General features: G+C 42.4%; 1 protein-coding gene across 2 annotated transcripts; it reads right to left on the bottom strand.

The window, feature by feature from the left end:
- Positions 1-3,107: 3,107 nt before the first annotated feature.
- Positions 3,108-14,902, bottom strand: CAMLG (calcium modulating ligand). 2 transcript variants are annotated; one of them, XM_035014157.1, is made up of 4 exons: positions 14,629-14,902; positions 12,281-12,741; positions 10,014-10,079; positions 3,108-3,786 (listed from the first exon to the last, which is right to left on the bottom strand). In XM_035014157.1, exons 1-4 carry the CDS (start codon positions 14,798-14,800, stop codon positions 3,595-3,597), a joined length of 891 nt encoding a protein of 296 aa, XP_034870048.1. In that variant the 5' UTR covers positions 14,801-14,902; the 3' UTR covers positions 3,108-3,594. The 2 variants fall into 2 exon arrangements, with proteins under 2 accessions (XP_034870048.1, XP_034870049.1); XM_035014158.1 differs by lacking the exon at positions 10,014-10,079 and having other exon boundaries at positions 14,629-14,896.
- Between the last annotated feature and the right edge of the window lie 4,487 nt (positions 14,903-19,389).

Raw genomic sequence — 19,389 nt, 5'->3', positions numbered from 1 at the left:
AAAAAAAAAAAAGAACTTATCTGAGACACAGGGGTCATAAGCATTTTATAGAATGTTGAAGAATGTGGGGGTCGCCTGGGTGGCTCAGTCATTAAGCGTCTGCCTTCGGCTCAGGTCATGATCCCAGTGTCCTGGGATCGAGCCCCGCATCGGGCTCCCTGCTCAGCGGGAAGCCTGCTTCTCCCTCTCCCACTCCCCCTGCTTGTATTCCTACTCTCCCTATCTCTGTCAAATAAATAAATAAAATCTTATAAAAAAAAATGTCTAAGAATGCAAATAAATAAAATCTTAAAAAAAAGAATGCAGTATTTGAAGCCATAAAACTGGATGAGGCCAAGCAAAACTGAATGTTACAGCTTAAACAGATTTTTTTAAATCACATACTTGAATGTCTTTATTTTAATTGAGAAAACTGAGACTCTGGAAACAAAAACAAACTTAATCCTAGGTCACTCATCTTTTCGGAATCTAAACTGGAACCAGTAACCCACGCATCTGATACCCAGGCCAGACCTGTTTTCAAGATACATCATTTCTAACTCCCTCTTTAAAAAACAAAAAAGATTTACTTGAAACAGAGGGAGAGAGACAGGGTGCAAGTAGGGGGAGGAACAGAGGGAAAGGGAGAGAATCTCAAGCAGACTCCCCACTGATCATGGAACCCTACCTGGGGCTGGATCTCATAACCCTGAGATCATGACCTGAGTAGAAAACAAGAGTCCAGACACCTAACCAACTGAGCCACCCAGGTGCCCCTATAACTCCTCTTTAAGAGAACCCATTCATGTGACAATCCTGAAAGGCTTTTTATATTCACAAGATGTTTATGTAAAGTTCACAGCAATTCTATGTCCCAGAAAAAGCTGTTTTTAACTATTAGGGTGGGTAAAAGAAGTAATTATAGTCCAGTATGTCTCCAATACATAACTTTTAACAAAATGCCCTGACTTCCAAAGCAGATTTTGATTTAATTAACCCAGTTCTGTCTCATAACCCTCTTGCTGTTTTTAGTGCCAATGGTGATGCACATACATCCATTTACACAACTAATCAGACTAGAAAGCTACTGGTTGAAGATGTCACTTTTCAATCTAGTTTTAACCCATATACATTTCAAGTCCTTGAAATTTTTAACTAAAAAATTATTCCCAACACTAAGAAACTGCCATTTCCGTGCAGTATTATTAAACATTCTTAAATTATTAGGAAGATGCCAATTGGCTGAATAAAGAAAAATGGCACCAACAGACAGATATATTATAGCTAGCTCTTCTCTCTGAAAAGATTCGATAATGATCTGTAAGTACTAAAGCTTCGCATTTGTCAACTGGCTAAATGAGGCCTTTTTTTTTTTTTTTTTTTAAGAAACAAAAGAACAGGGCGCCTGGGTGGCTCAGTTGGTTAAGCGACTGCCTTCGGCTCAGGTCATGATCCTGGAGTCCCGGGATCGAGTCCCGCATCGGGCTCCCTGCTCAGCGGGGAGTCTGCTTCTCCCTCTGACCCTCCCCCCCTCTCATGTGCTCTCTCTCTCAAATAAATAAATAAAATCTTTAAAAAAAAAGAAACAAAAGAACAAAAAAAATAAAGAAACAAAAGTAAATATGTGCAATTGAAGACCACCAGTGTCTTCCCAGGGACTGGGAGGGGAAATGACAAATCCAAGGGTGCTTTCTTTTTTTTTTTTTCTTCTTTTTTAAAGATTTTATTTATTTATTTGAGAGAGAGAGAATGAGAGAAAGAGAGAACACATGAGAGGGCACAGGGTCAGAGGGAGAAGCAGACTCCCTGCCGAGCAGGGAGCCCGATGCGGGACTCGATCCAGGGACTCCAGGATCATGACCTGAGCCGAAGGCAGTCGCTTAACCAACTGAGCCACCCAGGCGCCCCCCAAGGGTGCTTTCCAATTCTCCTCTAGATACTAGATTCATTAGGGAATCAGGAAGAACCTGTGTTTGTAATCTTATCCTAAGTCAGAGGAATACACTTAATTATAGTTATATTCTATTATTTTGGGTCAAAGTAAAATGACAAAAATAAAGGCCTTGGGGGCACCTGGGTGGCTCAGTGGGTTAAGCGTCTGCCTTCGACTCAGGTCATGATCCCAGGGTCCTGGGATGGAGCTCCACATCGGGGTCCCTGCTTGGCAAGGAGTCTGCTTCTCTCTCCCTCTGGTGCTCCCCCTGCCTGTGTTCTGTCAAATAAATAAAATCTTTAAAAAAAAATAAAGACTTCAGGAATAATAAAGAAAAAGGTACATATATTTATAATTTCACAAGGATTAATCAAATAGGCCATACAAAAATTTTAAGGAAATGTAATATTAAGCAATATAATGCTTAATGTTTTATAATCTTCCATATATGATAGTGTTACCAAGTTATTTAAAAGGGTATTTATGATACTGGGTTGCATACCCCAGTCAATTTTCAAATCCAATTTTTATACATACTAATCATACTATTCTAGTTTGCTTAAAAACCTTACTCCTGGGCACCTGGGTGACTCAGTCGTTAAGCGTCTGCCTTCGGCTCAGGTCATGGTCCCAGGGTCCTGGGATTGAGCCCCGTATCGGGCTCCCTGCTCTGCAGGAAGCCTGCTTCTCCCTCTCCCACTCCCCCTGCTTCTGTTCCCTCTCTCGCTGTGTCTCTCTCTGTCAAATAAATAAAATCTTAAAAAAAAAAAGTAAATAAAAATAAATTAAAAATCTTACTTCTAGAAATTGAACACTCAAAAGTGAAAATTCCCAATTATGAGCTTGATAATAAAATAATTTTTATAGGGGCACCTGGGTGGCTCAGTTAAGCGTCTGCCTTCAGCTCAGGTCATGATCCCAGGGTTCTGGGAATGAGTCCCGCATCCGGCTCCCTGCTCAGAGGGGAGCCTGCTTCTCACTCTCCCTCTGCTGCTTCTCTGCCTACCTGTGCTCTCTCTCTGTCAAGTAAATAAATAAAATCTTTAAAAAATTTAAAAATAATTTTCCATAAATAAAAATTAAAATAAATACCTTCATAAATGCTTTCTAATTTCACATGTATGAATGTTAATAATTTCTTTCATTACTCCTTTTTTGCACTGGAGTAAAAATTAAGATACTCGACAAGAAAAGATAAAATTGGCTACCTTATTTAGTCCTTATAAGTTAACACGTGCAGACTTAACATTAGACCATTCAGTTTCTTTCATTTTATTTTTAAGATGGCTCCATTTTTCGGACAGAACAACACAAATACAAGTTGCAGCCCTTGGGGCTGGCTGAGACCATGTTCATCTGCTCTCCAAAAGCAGCAGCTCAGCTCCCAAAAGAGGAATTACAAATCTTAGAAGTTAGAGAAACGTGGAGACTAGGGATTCTAATTAAACAAAGAAAAGTCAATTAATGACAATGGAAGTCTATTCTTCACATCAGTATTAATATAAACTCAACGCTTTTAAATCAGGGAACCTGCCATTCCATTCCTAATCAAATGATTTTACAACGCCTATCAAGTACAAGAATTACATAAAGGTGTAAACCCATTTGCCTCCTTTAGAGACACTGCACTATAGAAGAGAAGGTGCTTTTTGGTAAGCTTCTCCTGCTGAGTGCTGCAAGCTTCATGGTACTTCAGAGCCCCAGTAATTAAGGAGTTCATGACAAAAGATAAACGTGAAAAAGTAGACACAGAGATCTGTGAAAACTTCGCCCATTTTGCTATAGGTATCCATTGATCGATTTATCACTTCAGCAGGAATTCCAGATAATAGAAGGGCAGCTGTTAGTACGGTTGTCTTTATCTTCTTTTCACCCTGTACACAGAAAGACTTCAATAAATCTTACAGCTTTCAGAAGACTACTTAAGCTCTATACAAATATTATCAGTGCTGCTATTTTTGCCTGATTCAAAGCCGTTAATGAAGTTTCAGAACATCAATCAGTAATATATCAACAAACATTTACTAAGCATATAATATGTAAAGCAGCAAACTGCTAGGCATTAGGGGAAAGACACCATTCATGTTATCAAAAGTGAAAAAAAGTCTTATCTTGAAAGGCAAAACATAAATAACTATTTAAGATATATACAACAGCACAAGACAAAAACAGGAAAAACATTACTACTACAGTGGCTCAAAGAAGGTAGAAATTAGGGGCGCCTGGGTGGCTCAGTCCTTAAGTGTCTGCCTTCGGCTCAGGTCATGATCCCAGGGTCCTGGGATCGAGTCCCACATCCAGCTCCCTGCTCGGCGGGAAGCCTGCTTCTTCCTCTCCCACTCCCCCTGCTTGTGTTCCCTCTCTCTGTGTGTGTCTCTCTGTGAAATAAATAAATAAAATCTTTAAAAAAAAAAATGAGCAAGATTTAGATGGACAAAAATGAGAGGAGAAATCTTATTGGAGGTAAGTCTTAGACAACAAAAGTCAGAAGAGTGATAGCCATACTAAAATACAGAGCTATTTGTGACAGAATCATAGGAACATTCTGTAGAGCTCTAGCGGTCATGCAAAGGAATTCATACTTGTTACACATGCAGTAGGGTATCACTGAACATCTATTTCCTGATGAAATTTTCTTGTCTAATTTTTATTTTTTATTTATTTTTATTTTTTAAGATTTTATTTATTTTTGAGAGAGAGAGAGAGTGTACAAGCAGTGGGGAGCAGCAGTCAGAGGGAGAGGGAGAAACAGGCTCCCTGATGTGGGACTCGATCCCAGGACCCCGGGATCATGACCTGAGCCGAAGGCAGACGCTTAACCGTCTGAGCCACCCAGGCACCCTTGTCTAATTTTTAAAGGCATTTAAGGCTGAATTTTCATTTACTTAGTTGATCTGGTATCACCAGATCCAGTCACATGATTAAAAAACCTATTTAAATATTTTTTTTTAATTTTTACTTATTTTTTGAGAGAGTACGAGCAAGGAGGAGAGGCAGAGGGAGAGGGAGAAGCAGACTACCCATTGAGCAAGGAGCACAACACAGGGCTCAATCCCAGGGCCCTGGGGTCATGACCTAAGCCAAGGGCAGCCACTTAACCGACTGAGCTACTCTGGCAGCCAAGAAACTTTTTAAATATAAAAAGCTGTTACCCAAGAGAAATCAAAGCTTATATACAGAAAAAGATTCATACAAATTCTCAGCTGCTTTAGACATAACTAAAAACTGGAAACAACCAAATGTCTCTGGACAGGAGATCAGACAAACAAATGGATACATTCATACAATGGAATATTACTCAGAAAAAACAAAGCGGGGGATGGCCCAATACACTCAACAACATGGATGAATCTCAAAATTATGCAGAATAAAAGAATCCTTGTACAAAAAAGTATGTATAAGAATGATCCCATATATATGAAATACTAAAACGGGGGCAGCTGCTTTAGTCAGTGGAGCAACTCTTGATCTCAGGGTTGTGAGTTCAAGCCCCATGTTGGGTATAGAGATTACTTAAAATCTTAAAAAAAAAGTGAAGTACTAAAAGAGGCAGGGGCGCCTGGGTGGCTCAGTTGGTTAAGCGACTGCCTTCGGCTCAGGTCATGATCCTGGAGTCCCGGGATCGAGTCCCGCATCGGGCTCCCTGCTCGGCAGGGAGTCTGCTTCTCCCTCTGACCCTCCTCCCTCTCATGCTGTCTCTCATTCTCTCTCTCTCAAATAAACAAATAAATAAAATCTTAAAAAAATAAAATAAAATAAAAGAGGCAATAACTAATCTACGGTGGGAAAAAGGAAACCAGATCTGGGGCACCTGGGTGGCTCAGATGCTTAAGCGTCTGCCTTCAGCTCAGGTCATGATCCCAGGATCCTGGGATCGAGCCGCGCATCGGGCTCCCTGCTCTGCAGGAAGCCTGCTTCTCCCTCTCCCTCTGCCTCTCCCCCTACGTGTGCTCTCTCTGTATCTCTGTGTCTCAAATGAATAAATAAAATCTTAAAAAAAAAAAGAAGGAAACCAGACCCTCAGGTTGTAGGGGCTGAAGCTGACTGGAAAGGAGCATGGTGGAATGTCCTGACAGTCACGTTCTAAACCTTGAAAGGATCTGGGTTTCACAGGTTGTCAAAACTCATTAAATGGTACACTAACAGCTTGAGCATTTCACTGTATGAGAATTTTACCTTAAAAAAAGGAAAAAAAAACACAGATCACTATTAAATTGTAGTTAATGATATATAGGCCAAAATGTGTAGGGGTAAAATATACTGACGTCTACATCTACAACATATTTTGAAATACATCAAAAAAAAAAGATGGATTGAAAATGGATAAATTGGATAGATACATGATAATATAACAAAATGTTAATTACAGATTTAGGTAATAAGTATAAACGGGAGTTCACTGCACAATTCTTTGAACATTTCTGTGAGTTTAAAAACTGTCATAAGGGGGGCGCCTGGGTGGCTCAGTTGGTTGGGCGACTGCCTTCGGCTCAGGTCATGATCCTGGAGTCCCTGGATCGAGTTCCGCATCGGGCTCCCTGCTCGGCGGGGAGTCTGCTTCTCCCTCTGACCCTCCTCCCTCTGATGTGCTTGCTGTCTCTCATTCTCTCTCTCTCAAATAAATAAATAAATAAATCTTTAAAAAATAAAAAAATAAAAACTGTCATAAGGGGCACCTGGCTGGCTCCATTGGTGGAACATGCAACTCTTGATCTCAGGGTTTTTTTTAAAGATTTTATTTATTTATTTGACAGAGAGAGACACAGCGAGAGAGGGAACACAAGCAGGATGATTAGGACAGGGAGAAGCAGGCTTCCCGTGGAGCAGGGAGCCCGATGTGGGGCTCGATCCCAGGACCCTGGGACCATGACCTGAGCCAAAGGCAGACACTTAACGACTGAGCCACTCAGGCGCCCCTGATCTCAGGGTTCTGAGTTTGAGCCCCATGTTGAATGTGGAGATAACTTAAAAAAAGAAAAAAATCCTGGGGCACCTGAGTGGCTCAGTCAGTTGAGCATCTGACTTTTGATTTCGGCTCAGGTTGTGATCTCATGGTCCTGGGATCGAGCCCCACGATGGGCTCTGTGCTCAGTGGGAAGTTGGCCTGGGATTCTCCCTCTACCCTTCCCTCCCCACCCCCTACACGCACTCTTGCTCTCTCTGATATAAATAAATCAAATCTTTTTTTTTAATTTTAATTTTTTTTTTTTAAAGATTTGATTTATTTATTTGAGACAGAGAGAATGAGAGACAGAGAGCATGAGAGGGAGGAGGGTCAGAGGGAGAAGCAGACTCCCTGCCGAGCAGGGAGCCCGATGCGGGACTCGATCCCGGGACTCCAGGATCATGACCTGAGCCGAAGGCAGTCGCTTAACCAACTGAGCCACCCAGGCGCCCCTTTATAAAATAAATCTTAAAAAATAAAAAATAAGGGGTGCCTGGGTGGCTCAGTCAGTTAAGCGTCTGCCTTTGGCTCAGATCATGATCCCGGAGTCCTGGGATCGAGCCTCACACTGGGCTCTCTGCTCAGCGGATATCCTGCTTCTCCCTCTCCCTCTGCCTGCCGCTTTGCCTACTTGTGCTCTCTCTCTCTGTCAAATAAATAAATAAAATCCTTAAAATAAATAAAGTTTAAGCAAATCTTAAAAAAAAAAGTTACAACAAAATGTTTTGTTAAAAGTATACAGTAGTCTCCCTTCCTTTTCTCTCCCCCATTTACCTAGTAACACATACACATTCCTAGCACAAATAACCATTGTTAATAATTTCATGTAATATTCTTCCAGAGTGTATGGGGCATCTGGCTGGCTCAGTCAATGGAGTGTGCGACTCTCGATCTCAGGGTTGTAAAGATTTTTTTTTTCTTTCTTTCTTTTTAAAGTAGGCTACATGCCCAGTGTGGAGCCCAACATGGGGCTCAAACTCACAACCATGAGATCAAGACCTGAGCTGAGGGGCACCTGTGTGGCTCAGTTGGTTAAGCAGCTGTCTTTGGCTCAGGGTAAGATCTCAGGGTACTGGGATTGAGCCGTGTATCAGGCTCCCTGCTCGGCAGGGAGTCCACTTCTCCCTCTCCCCCACCCCCAACTTCCACATGTGCTCTCTCTCAAATAAATTTAAAAAAAAATCTTAAAAAAAAAACTTCCAAAGTTTCTTCATACATATACAAGAAAATCAAATATGTATTATTTTCCTTTTTTTTTTTTTAAAGATTTTTATCCATTTATTTGAGAGAGAGAGAGAGAGAGACAGCACGAGCAGGAGGGGGAAAGGGAGAGAGAGAATCTTAAGCTGACTCCATGCTGAGTGTGCAGCCTGACACAGGGCTCGATCCTAGGACCCTGAGGTCATGACCTGAGCTGAAACCAAGAGTCAGATGCTTAACTGTGCCACCCAGGCACCCCTATTTTCCTCCTTTTTATGAAAAAAGTAGCATACTATAGCTCCTACTCTGCATTTTGTTTTCTTCTCTTTATATTTCTTGGCAAGCTTACCATTATCCATATATCAGAGCTTCATCATTCTGAATGGATATGCCATAATTTAATGAGTCATTTATTAGTAGACATCTTTGCTGTTTCTGAACATTGCTATTGCGGGGCGCCTGGGTGGCTCAGTCGGTTAAGCGTCTGCCTTCGGCTCAGGTCATGATCCCAGGGTCCTGGGATCGAGCCCCGCATCAGGCTCCCTGCTCAGCGGGAAGCCTGCTTCTCCCTCTCCCACTCCCCCTGCTTGTGTTCCCTCTCTCAATGTCTCCCTCTCTGTCGAATAAATAAATAAAATCTTTAAAAAAACAAAACCAAAAAACTTTGCTATTGGAAAACTATCAATCTTTCAATAAATATACATCTGTATCATCCAAAAAAATTCAATTAAATTTACAAATAAAAGAAAATTACATTTCTTTTTGTATTCTTTTACTTTGTATATATAACCTACTTGACTCTTCATAAATATGTTTCAAACCCACTGAAGACACACAGAGGTCTATCAGTGCATTATAAACGACTAAGCAAATGACCAAGTAGCTGTTTTTCAGTAAAAAACTCACAAGGGGTGCCTGGGTGGCTCAGTTAAGCGTCTGCCTTCAGCTCAGGTCATGATCCCAGGTTCCTGGGATTGTGCCCCGCATCGGGGTCCCTGCTCAGCAGAGACCCTGCTTCTCCTCCTCTCTCTGCCCCTCCCCCCGATCATGCTCTCTCGCTCTCCCTCTATCTCAAATAACTTAAGTAAAATCTTTAAAAAAAAAAAAACAGAACCCTCACACAAAACTCAATTATATCAGTGAGGTTACTTTTTATGCCAGCCAAGTCCCACAAAACTGTGTATACATTTGTAGTTAAGCAGACTAGGTAAACACTGACACTCTCCATGATTCTGTTCTGCAACTTGGGCCAAATAATTCTTGGAAATACCAGGCCCTTGGACATTAAAGATACAGTGCATTGTTATTAGGCATCCAGTAAGGAGCATAGTAAGATAAATGAATGCATTTTAAAATTAATTTCCTTTATTACAGATAAAATGGATTAATAAATTCACTAAGTAATTAAACTGAACATTTTCTCAGAAAAGTATTATTCAAACTCAGTGGTTAAGTTTTCCCCCCAGTCCATGATGGACCAACATTTTTGTAAAATATGAAAAAAATGTTATGGCAATGTCAAATTGCCAAAAAGTTTCTAATCACTCACGTTCTGAACTTAACTTGTTACAAACAGAAATAAATAGTTTTTAAGATCAGCAATGGTGGGCGCCTGGGTGGCTCAGTCGTTAAGCGTCTGCCTTCGGCTCAGGTCATGATCCCAGGGTCCTGGGATCGAGTCCCACATCGGGCTCCCTGCTCGGCGGGAAGCCTGCTTCTCCCTCTCCCACTCCCCCTGCTTGTGTTCCTGCTCTCGCTATCTCTCTCTCTGTCAAATAAATAAAATAAAATAAAAAATCTTTAAAAAAAAAAGATCAGCAATGGTGGGCCAATGACACTTCTAGTAGCACTGATTCAGAACATGAGTATGACTAATTTTTTTTAAGTTCTTAAAATTATCTAGTCATCAATCAGTCTAAATACATCATCAATAATTTAGAAAAAGTTTTAATTTACCTTGGGGAAATATTTGTATAGTCCCATGTATGCAAGTTGTAAAGTAAGAAACGGAGCAAATATGGACTGTGAAGATAGAAGATAAAATTATGTCTTTCCAACATCATCATTCAAATCACAACAAATCAAACTAACAGCAGCTATAAAATTCCAAGCAAAAAAATACACATATATTTAATTTTAGTGGCTGAAAGCAGTCTTGCTTCTGCACAAGGGTGAAAAAAATAAAGGGACTGGATCTCCTTATCATAAAACATGTTTCTCAAGTCAAGTCACATTCTTTCGATGTTCCCCAAAATGTCTACTCTCACAAAAACTTATTCTTTAAATGATTTAGAGTATTCAGTGGCAATAGATGTATAATACATCATGCAGTAACATCTCTCTCATCTAGACGTAATCAACCAACAATTTCCAAGCACACAGAAAAGGCCAAGTACTTACTGGATGCCATACATTCCCAGACACTGGGACAAGAAATTATCTCATTAGCTATACTGCTGGCATCCAAAGGACAAGCTATTCTTACTATAGATAAAATGGTGTGGTTGTCTTGCTTCTTGCACAAGAAAATCGAAAAGACCCAAACAATAATTGATTTAGGGGGCGCCTGGGTGGCTCAGTCGTTGCGTGTCTGCCTTCAGCTCAGGTCGTGGTCCCAGGGTCCTGGGATCGAGCCCACATCAGGCTCCCTGCTCGGGGGGAAGCCTGCTTCTCCCTCTCACACTGCCCCTCCTTGTGTTCCCTCTCTCACTGTGTCTCTCTCTGTCAAATAAGCAAATAAAATTAAAAAAAAAAAATTAATTGATTTAGATTTATTCCTAAAATTAAAAATATTATGAAGGGAGAGAAAGAGCAAACATTACCAGATGGACATATAGTGAAAGCAGTGAGAAATAACATCTGAAAATCTGATAGCAAAAAAACTAAAAAAACAAAAAAACCTCACACATAAATAGGACATAACTTTAAAATCCTAAAAGCACAGCACCCTTAAAAAAAAAAAAAGCAGCTACACATCTCACTAAATGCTGAAAGCTATGACAATTTAATGTCAGATCTGTACAACAGATTCTCTTTAAAAAAAAAAAAGTGCATAAAATAGATTTAAAAAAACTTTCCTGCTGAATAATATAAACTTTAATTATCTGAAAAATTTGCTATATGCCCGGTAGTTGGTAGGTATTCTTAAAATGTCTAGTGAATGGAAATACTTCTAAGAGCAAGACACTGAACTATGAGTTATGCTTTTCTTCATTTCTCCTGGCACGTGAAGGCACAAAGAAGACGGACTGCCATTATGATGATACTACATTATAAAATGCTGAAGTGCTTGCTGAATCACGAAAAAAATTACATCATGTTCAGGACCACAGGAACTGTATTTTAAGGTTTCAAATTACTTGAAAAGTGGTAATTGGGGCGCCTGGTGTGGCTCAGTCCTTAAGTGTATGCCTTCGGCTCAGGTCATGATCCCAGGGTCCTGGGATCGAGCCCTGCATCAGGCTCCCTGCTCTGCGAAAAGCCTGCTTCTCCCTCTCTCACTCCCCCTGCTTGTGTTCCCTCTCTCTCGCTGTCTCTGTCAAGTAAATAAATAAATCTTTTTAAAAAGTGGTAATTAGGGCGCCTGGGTGGCTCAGTTGGTTGGGCGACTGCCTTCGGCTCAGGTCATGATCCTGGAGTCCCGGGATCGAGTCCCGGGATCGAGTTCCGCATCGGGCTCCCTGCTCGGCAGGGAGTCTGCTTCTCCCTCTGATCCTCCTCCCTCTCATGCTCTCTGTCTCTCATTCTCTCTGTCTCAAATAAATAAAATCTTTAAAAAAATTAAAAATTAAAAAAATTTAAAAAATTAAAATAAAAAATAAAAAGTGGTAATTAATATATAGTACATGTAGATACTTTACCCTTTGGTTTTGGAAAGAAACTGACTGTGTTAAAGCCCAGCTGTCACTTAGTAACTATGTGACCTTGGGCAAATGATTTAATCTCTGGGTCCACATTCCCTCATCTATAAAACACAAAGTCAGAAGGATGAGGTTCAATAAATTAATACACGTAAAGCATCAGAATGCTACCTAGAATACAGAAAGAGTTAAGCAATTATTATTGGGCTCTGTATTTAACCAGAACATTTCATCTATATCTAAGGTGAATAGCAGTTTATATCTCCAAGCAGCCACATGAATATGGTAAATACTGGCAATCAATTCCATGGATTTAAAGCACTCATTCTATAGCCAATTTGCAATTTCCATTATGTTTCTTACCAAGTATTTGCAAACAAAAGCTCTGACTCCAAAGGCAAGAAGAGCACATCCCACCAATCTAAATATTCGAAAAGAGTCAAATTCTTCTGTTGTATTTCCATCTTCTTGATTGGGTTTTTCACTAATCAGCTGTTTCCGTAGCTTCATTGCTTCTTCAAATCTGGAGAGGTACTGTTCAAGGCCATGGCGAGAACCCCTCTGGACAGTGTCTGCTGTCAGGTCCCCTCTATTCCGCTGCCGGAGCTCAAGGTTTACATCATTATTGCACTCCGGTGGTTTAATGAAAGAGTCCAGTTTGTCTCCCAGTTGAGTCCCCTTTACCTCGGCCACACCGCTTTGCTGGTCAGTTGTTCCTGTACTGACCGAATCCCCTAGCACTACTCGCTTTGAAACTGAAGGAATGGTGAGGGGGTTCAGTTTGTCACTGTCCTGCTGCTTTGATTTTGTTTGACCTTCTTCTTCTGAGAAAAGAAATTTAGAAGCCTTATGTAGTACATACTGGCAAACACCTTTCATATTAATATTAAAAAATATGCCGCTACTGCTGGAACTCTGCAGTCTCTGAATCTAAAAACTGATTCTGCGTAAAACATAAACTGGTTCCTTCCTCTACACCCTCAGAATATGTATCACCCCAAAACGGTATTCTTGCAGAGGATACAACCCAAACTGGGAGCAGGAAGATAAGACTAGCAGACAACTTGGGAAAGACGGTCATGGAGGGAGCAAGCTATAAAGACCAGGTTTTCATGGATAATATATCCCAGAAGAATGACTAGATTGCCTGCTCTAGCTTATTTGATTAAAAATATAAAATCATTAAAGCTTTTCAAAATCTGTATTTTAATATTCCATTTCTGAATCCAGAGTCCTGTCAGCATAGGGTGTGGCATATCCTGCAGAAGAGCTACTGTTCCCTATCGTAGTGAGGGAGCCATTAGTAGGTAATTAAGCAGTTTGAGGATGCTGTTCTGCTTTAAAAGCAAAACAAAACCTTTAGTGACAGAATTTTCAAAGCAAAAGAACACAATACAGAATACAGCTTGAGAAGGACAATAAATGCCTTTGGAAGAAATATCCTGCTGTTAATCATTAAAGGGAGAAATGTGTCTTCTAACTATTGTTTAGAAGAAATTCAAATAGCGCTTCTTACCTTTCCTGGTAACTTGTAAACTATCTGAAAAGTTCAGGTCTGTCTACCTAAAGCCCACAGAAATCACAAAGCTTTAAGTAGCTTGCAAACACTCAATAAAAGTCAATTACTAAAGGCAATCAATGGAAACTTAGAGAACACTAGCACCTACTAAGTGCTCAATAAATATTCACATGAATATTCATTGAATTGTACACGCACTGGGCGAGAAATGAGGAACTCTCTTTAGGGTTAAAATGCGGTTCCTTGGGGCGCCTGGGTGGCTCAGTCCTTAGGCGTCTGCCTTCAGCTCAGGTCATGATCCCAGGGTCCTGGGATCGAGCCCCGCATCGGGCTCCCTGCTCAGCGGGAAGCCTGCTTCTCCCTCTCCCACTCCCCCTGCTTGTGTTCCCTCTCTCGCTGTGTCTCTCTGTCAAATAAATAAAATCTTTTAAAAAAAAAATTAATTAATTAAATAAAATGAAATGCGGTTCCTGACATCAATCACATCAATCTCAGCACACTAGGAGAGAAGACCGTTAGGTGGGCACGTCCCACTTGTTGGGGGTACAAATAATGGTCACCCAGTGTTATTTTCCTGTTGTAGAAAGCCTGCGGATGACAGTGTTGAGGGCACTGACACAGACCAGGATAGGACCATAAGAGTCCCATTTCCACGTAGGAAGGACTAGGGAGCAGTTCAGTAAACACAAGCTCCGGAGGGCCGACAGAATAACAGCGAAAGGCAAAAGGAAGAGAGACGCTAGGAAAGGCACTGGAAGGGAAAGCATCTGGAAGAGAAATAAAAGCAAGCCATTTTCCTGAGGGGTACAACAGAGCAATCTGACAGGGGATAAAAGGTGCGCCCTTCAAGAAGGGAGGGCGTGGGGGACGAAAAAGGGGCTCTCTAGCATAACCGGGTGGAGGGCACCATGGCGTAGGCGGGGACTCAGGAGCCAAGGCTTCGCAGCCTGGGGCAGAGATGGGGACAATCTCGGAGCGAAGCCCACGGAAAATTGAGGAGAGGGACTAGAAACGTCCGGGGGTTAATAAGTGAGAACTTGTGGCATCACCTAAGAAGCGGAGACAAGAGGGTAGGTCACAGAGCAGGGCTTTGTCAAAAGGCCAGCGGGGCGTTAGAGGGAAAGCAAGAATAATCCTGAAGACTCAAAGCGGTGGGCCGGACGGAGAGTGAGGGGAGACGGGAGGCTCTCACCCGCGCCACTCCCGGGCCTGTGAAAGCCCATGATGCGGTTGATGCGCTGTTCCGAGTTCATAAGCAGCTTCCTCCGCCGCAGCTCGGCCCGACGCTGGGAAGCCGACAGGCCTGAGGTCGCCGGAGCCCCCGGCCTGTCGCCGCTGTCAGGCGCGACGGTCACCGGCTCCATCTTCCCCTCCAAAACCACGGAACGCCAAAAGTGGCGCTAGAGGTGGCAACCGCGGCGCAGATGACTTAAGGCCAGGCCGCAGGGCGCAAGCCCACCCCCCCGCCCCGCCGTAGACACGCCCCCGAGCGCCGAGCCCGAGAGGCGGGCTAAGCACGTGCACCGCCGACCGGACAAAGCGCGAGGTTTGCGCCGCCATCTTGGATGAGGGCAGACTGGACGACCCTAGTTCCTTCTGCCTGGGCTGGCCCTCGCTGCTCCTCTACCCCCGCCACCGCGCTTTTCTGATGTTCATTCGGACGGGAAGAAAACCGGCCTCCATGCTGACGAGAGGGAAAAGAATGTGGGCCAGGCGTAAACCCACCTGGGTAGGTGCCCAAAAGCAAAATGGAGGTTGCTGCGGCGGGCACTTGTTTCTAGTGACCTTCTGCGACCTCGCTTGTAAACTCCGGATATACGTAACTCGGGAGCGACGCTTTAGGGAGCGTTGCGTTTAGGATTTGTTCTTTATGCTGATTTCTTCATTCTCTTCTGTCGCTTTTCTCCCAAATATACACCTGGCATGTTCCAATCCTTCTTCAAGTCTTTGTTCACGACTTTCCCAGTGAAGATTTCCCTGTCCGTTCTACCTAAATCGCCACTCTTCTCAAGACTCCATATTCTCCTTATCTGTCTTATTTTCTTAACCGACTCGCAAGCTAAATGTACTTATTTTATTGTCAGTTTCTCCCTAGCTACACTGTAGGCTCCAGGAAGAGTGTTTTGTTTGCAACTGCAACTCCTGGAACAGCGTGAGCACTCAGCAGGGCTGACTTAAAAGGCGGTGTTGGGAGCCATGATAGTATTAGGGACCCGAGGAAATGTTCTAATTTTAATTTCTTTTAAAGTCAGAAGAAACGTGTAATGATAATTAACATAATAATGAATCCAGCGTGGATTATAGTTATCCTTATACCAACAGTCATAAAATATAATTTAAGAATGCCATTATGGGGGCACCTGGGTGGCTCAGTTAAGCCACTGATCCTTGATCTCAGCTCAGGTCTTGATCTCAGGGTCCTGAATTCAAATTCGGAGTTGGGCTGGCACTGGGCCTGCAGCATACTTTAAAAAAAAAAGCCTCTTTGGAGGAAGGGGCCCACTAAAGCGAAGTGCGTAGGGTACATGAAAGTCATAAGGCAGCCCTGCATTTGCTATGCAACTATTCGTCATAAAGACGAAGTGAATGAATAAAAGAATGAAGGAATTCAATCATCCGTCAACCCTTTGTGAGAGGGCGCCCTGACCACTTGACACCTGAGGCTGCAGAGGGTGAAGCAATCTAGTGGGTCTCCTGCAATGAAGCCTGCTACACAATCATGCTCAAAATCAGGGAGCAAGTGAAACCGGCCTAAACAGAAGGTAACGAAATACTATATTTAACTGTTAGTCCCCTTACCCTGTACAGACAGAAGAATTTGAGGAAAAAAGTGTAAAAAAATCTAAACAATTTATCTTTTGGCTTCAGTAACAAGAGGAGCCAAGGTATAAACAACGGATTTTCTCCCTTGACTGGGTAAAAGCTAAATCCCAAGGACATGCCTACTTAATGACAAAGCATTAGAAAAGGTTGTCCTGCCTATGTGTACAGACCTACATAGCTGTGTCTTAAAAAAAAACTTCTAAAACTGAAATAATTGTTAAGTATAATAAATGTGCAGAACTTAATGACATATAGTTCCAATGAACCAAAACCAAATACAATTCCAGGATAAACAATATTTTTTTCATTTAAGAGAGCCTATAGAATCCAAATTTAAATTTTATCTGCTTAGGTGCATGATAGCTCCTTTAGTTTGGTAAGAATTAAAAGTGTGAAGATTTCATGTTATATGCTTACTTATCTCTGGGGAACCATTTCCCTGTGGGGTTTCTGTAGTTTATTGATTAAACTCCCTAATACTTCTCAATAAGTGATTCTTTGATAAATGATGTGCATACTTAAGATTATTAATTACTATCTCCCTCACTATGGACTTTACGAGGGTGAACCCACTCATTTTTTAAAAATTTACCACTTTGGGGCACCTGGGTGGCTCAGATGGTTAAACGTCTGCCTTTGGCTCAGGTCATGATCCCGGGGTCCTGGGATCGAGCCCCACGTCAGGCTCCTGGCTCAGCAGGGAGCCTTCTTCTCCCTCTGCCTCTCTCCCTACTCATGCTCTCTCTCTCTCTCTCTCTGTATCTCTGTGTCTCAAATGAATAAATAAAAATCTTTAAAATAAAATAAAATTTACCACTTTGCCCAAACCTAGCACTGACAGCACTAGATTAAACTTTTGTGAATAGTTGCAGAAATTTTTCTTTTATTTATTATATTTTTAAAGATTTTATTTATTTGAGAGAGAGAGAGAGAGATAGATCATGAGCAGGGGAAAGAGCAGAGGGAGAGGGACAAGCAGACTCTCGTGCTGAGCGGAGAGTCAGATGCAGAGCTTGATTCCATGACCCTGAGATTATGACCTGAGCCAAAATCAAGAGTCAAACGCTTAACCAACTGAGCCACCCAGGAGCCCCTCTTTTAGTTTTAATTTTTGTTTTATTAAGTAGGCGCCACACCCAGCTTGGAACCCAAGGCAGGGCTTGAACTCACAACCCTGAGATCAAGGCCTGAGCTGAAATCAAGAGTCAGATGCTTAACCGCCTGAGCCAGACACCCCAAAGATATTTTTCTTTTAGAGGAGGTGTCAAAATATGGCATTTTCAATTAGTCTCATGTATAATTTTTAAAAATTATTTAGAGGCGCCTGGGTGGCTCAGTTGTTAAGCCTCTGCCTTCAGCTCAGGTCATGATCCCAGGGTCCAGGGATCAAGCCCCGCATCGGGCTCCCTGCTCAGCGGGAAGCCTGCTACTCCTTCTCCCACTCCCCCTGCTTGTGTTCCCTCTCTCGCTGTATCTCTCTCTGTCAAATAAATAAATAAAATCTTTAATATATATATATATTTTATTCATTTGAGAGAGGGAGAAGGAAAGTGAGAGGGAGAGAGCGCACAAGCAAGGGGGGAGGCACAGGGAGAGGGAGAAGCAGACTCCCTGCTGAGCAGAGAGCCTGACGTGGGGCTTGATCCCAGGACCCTGGGATCATGACCTGAGCCGAAGGCAGACACTTAACTGAGCCACCCAGGTGCCCCTATTTTTTTAACTTTTATGTAGCATTGTTTAGACAGGCTAGTAATAATACTTTATTGATAAAGTGTAGCTACAAAGCTGAAAAGATTGAGCCATAAGTGATGAAACTAGAATTCAATTTCTGGGGTTAAATTTAGGCAGTAAGTTCATGCTTGGACCCCTCTTTACACAGAAATAACAACAGCTAAAAATATGAAGGGAGGAAAAGAAATAGCAAGACTCAAAAACAAGAGAAACATCTTAGCAGATAGAAAGTATCAGAAACAGCACTGCAGAGCTAAAGTCAGGTGCCTATTGGGCTGCAGGTCCAGGAGCAGGTAATGATAGCACATTCCATGGGCTAAAAAGCACTAAAAGGCATCACACAACACACAGGGACACAGAGGCTAAACTTACTGCTTGAGGTTTTCCCTCCCTCCAAAAATATTCAAGTTATCATTTGCTATTGACCCACATAGCCTTGGGCTTCAGCTTTTAAGTTGGGAGGCAGAAAAGAAGGCAGAAACTAGTCTTCCCACTGCTGGTGACTGAAATGGTGATATCCCCAAATCACTGCAGGACGGGAACCCTAAAACACCACTATGAGCCCTAGTTTTGGGGAAGGGGCTAGAAAATGCAACTAAAAACCCATAGAGGGGCACCTGGGTGGCTCAGTTGGTTAAGTGTCTGCCTTCAGCTCAGGTCATGATCCCAGGGTCCTGGAATCGAGTCCCACATCAGGCACCCTGCTCAGCGGGGAGCTTGCTTCTCCCTCTCACTCTGCCTGCATCTCCCCCTGCTTGTGCTTGCTCTCTGTCAAATAAATAAATAAAATCTTTAAAAAAAATAAAAATAAAAAAAATAAATGGTGGGCACCTGGGTGGCTCAGTTGGTTGGGCGACTGCCTTCTGCTCAGGTCATGGTCCAGTATTGAGTCCCCCGTCAGGCTCCCTGCTTGGCCAGGGGAGTCTGCTTCTCCCTCTGACCCTCTCCCCCCCCATGCTGTCTCTCAAATAAATAAATAAAATCTTTAAAAAAATGGCTGAGGATTTTCCATAATTCAAGATACACGAGGATTTTGAGATTAAAATGTGCTCTGAAAAACAAGCAAGATAAACTATAAACTCAGAGTAGCCAAACTATAGAATATTAAGGATTTAAAAAAAAAAAACATCTTGAGGGGCGCCTGGGTGGCTCAGTTGGTTAAGCAACTGCCTTCGGCTCAGGTCATGATCCTGGAGTCCCGGGATCGAGTCCCGCATCGGACTCCCTGCTCAGCGGGGAATCTGCTTCTCCCTCTGATCCTCCCCCTCTCATGCTCTCTGTCTCCCATTCTCTCTCAGATAAATAAATAAAAAATCTTTAAAAAAAAAAAAATCTTGGGGCGCCTGGGTGGCTCAGTCGTTAAGTGTCTGCCTTCGGCTCCGGTCATGGTCCCAGGGTC

This window comes from Mirounga leonina, unplaced genomic scaffold, assembly GCF_011800145.1.
Source record: "Mirounga leonina isolate KUSES-001 unplaced genomic scaffold, KU_Mleo_1.0 Mir_168, whole genome shotgun sequence".
Taxonomy (NCBI): domain Eukaryota; kingdom Metazoa; phylum Chordata; class Mammalia; order Carnivora; family Phocidae; genus Mirounga; species Mirounga leonina.
Note: the sequence above shows the minus strand (reverse complement) of the source record. Positions and strands in the feature narration are given on the sequence as shown.

Bases quoted from the DNA above. Each gene is read 5' to 3' on its own strand.
- CAMLG (XM_035014157.1), bottom strand. From the start codon at position 14,800: ATGGAGCCGGTGACCGTCGCGCCTGACAGCGGCGACAGGCCGGGGGCT. The intron at 12,742-14,628 runs GTGAGAGCCTCC...TTCTTTTCTCAG, and splicing joins CAGGCCCGGGAGTGGCGCGG to AAGAAGAAGGTCAAACAAAA. The intron at 10,080-12,280 runs GTAAGAAACATA...CTATCTTCACAG, and splicing joins CTTTTGTTTGCAAATACTTG to TCCATATTTGCTCCGTTTCT.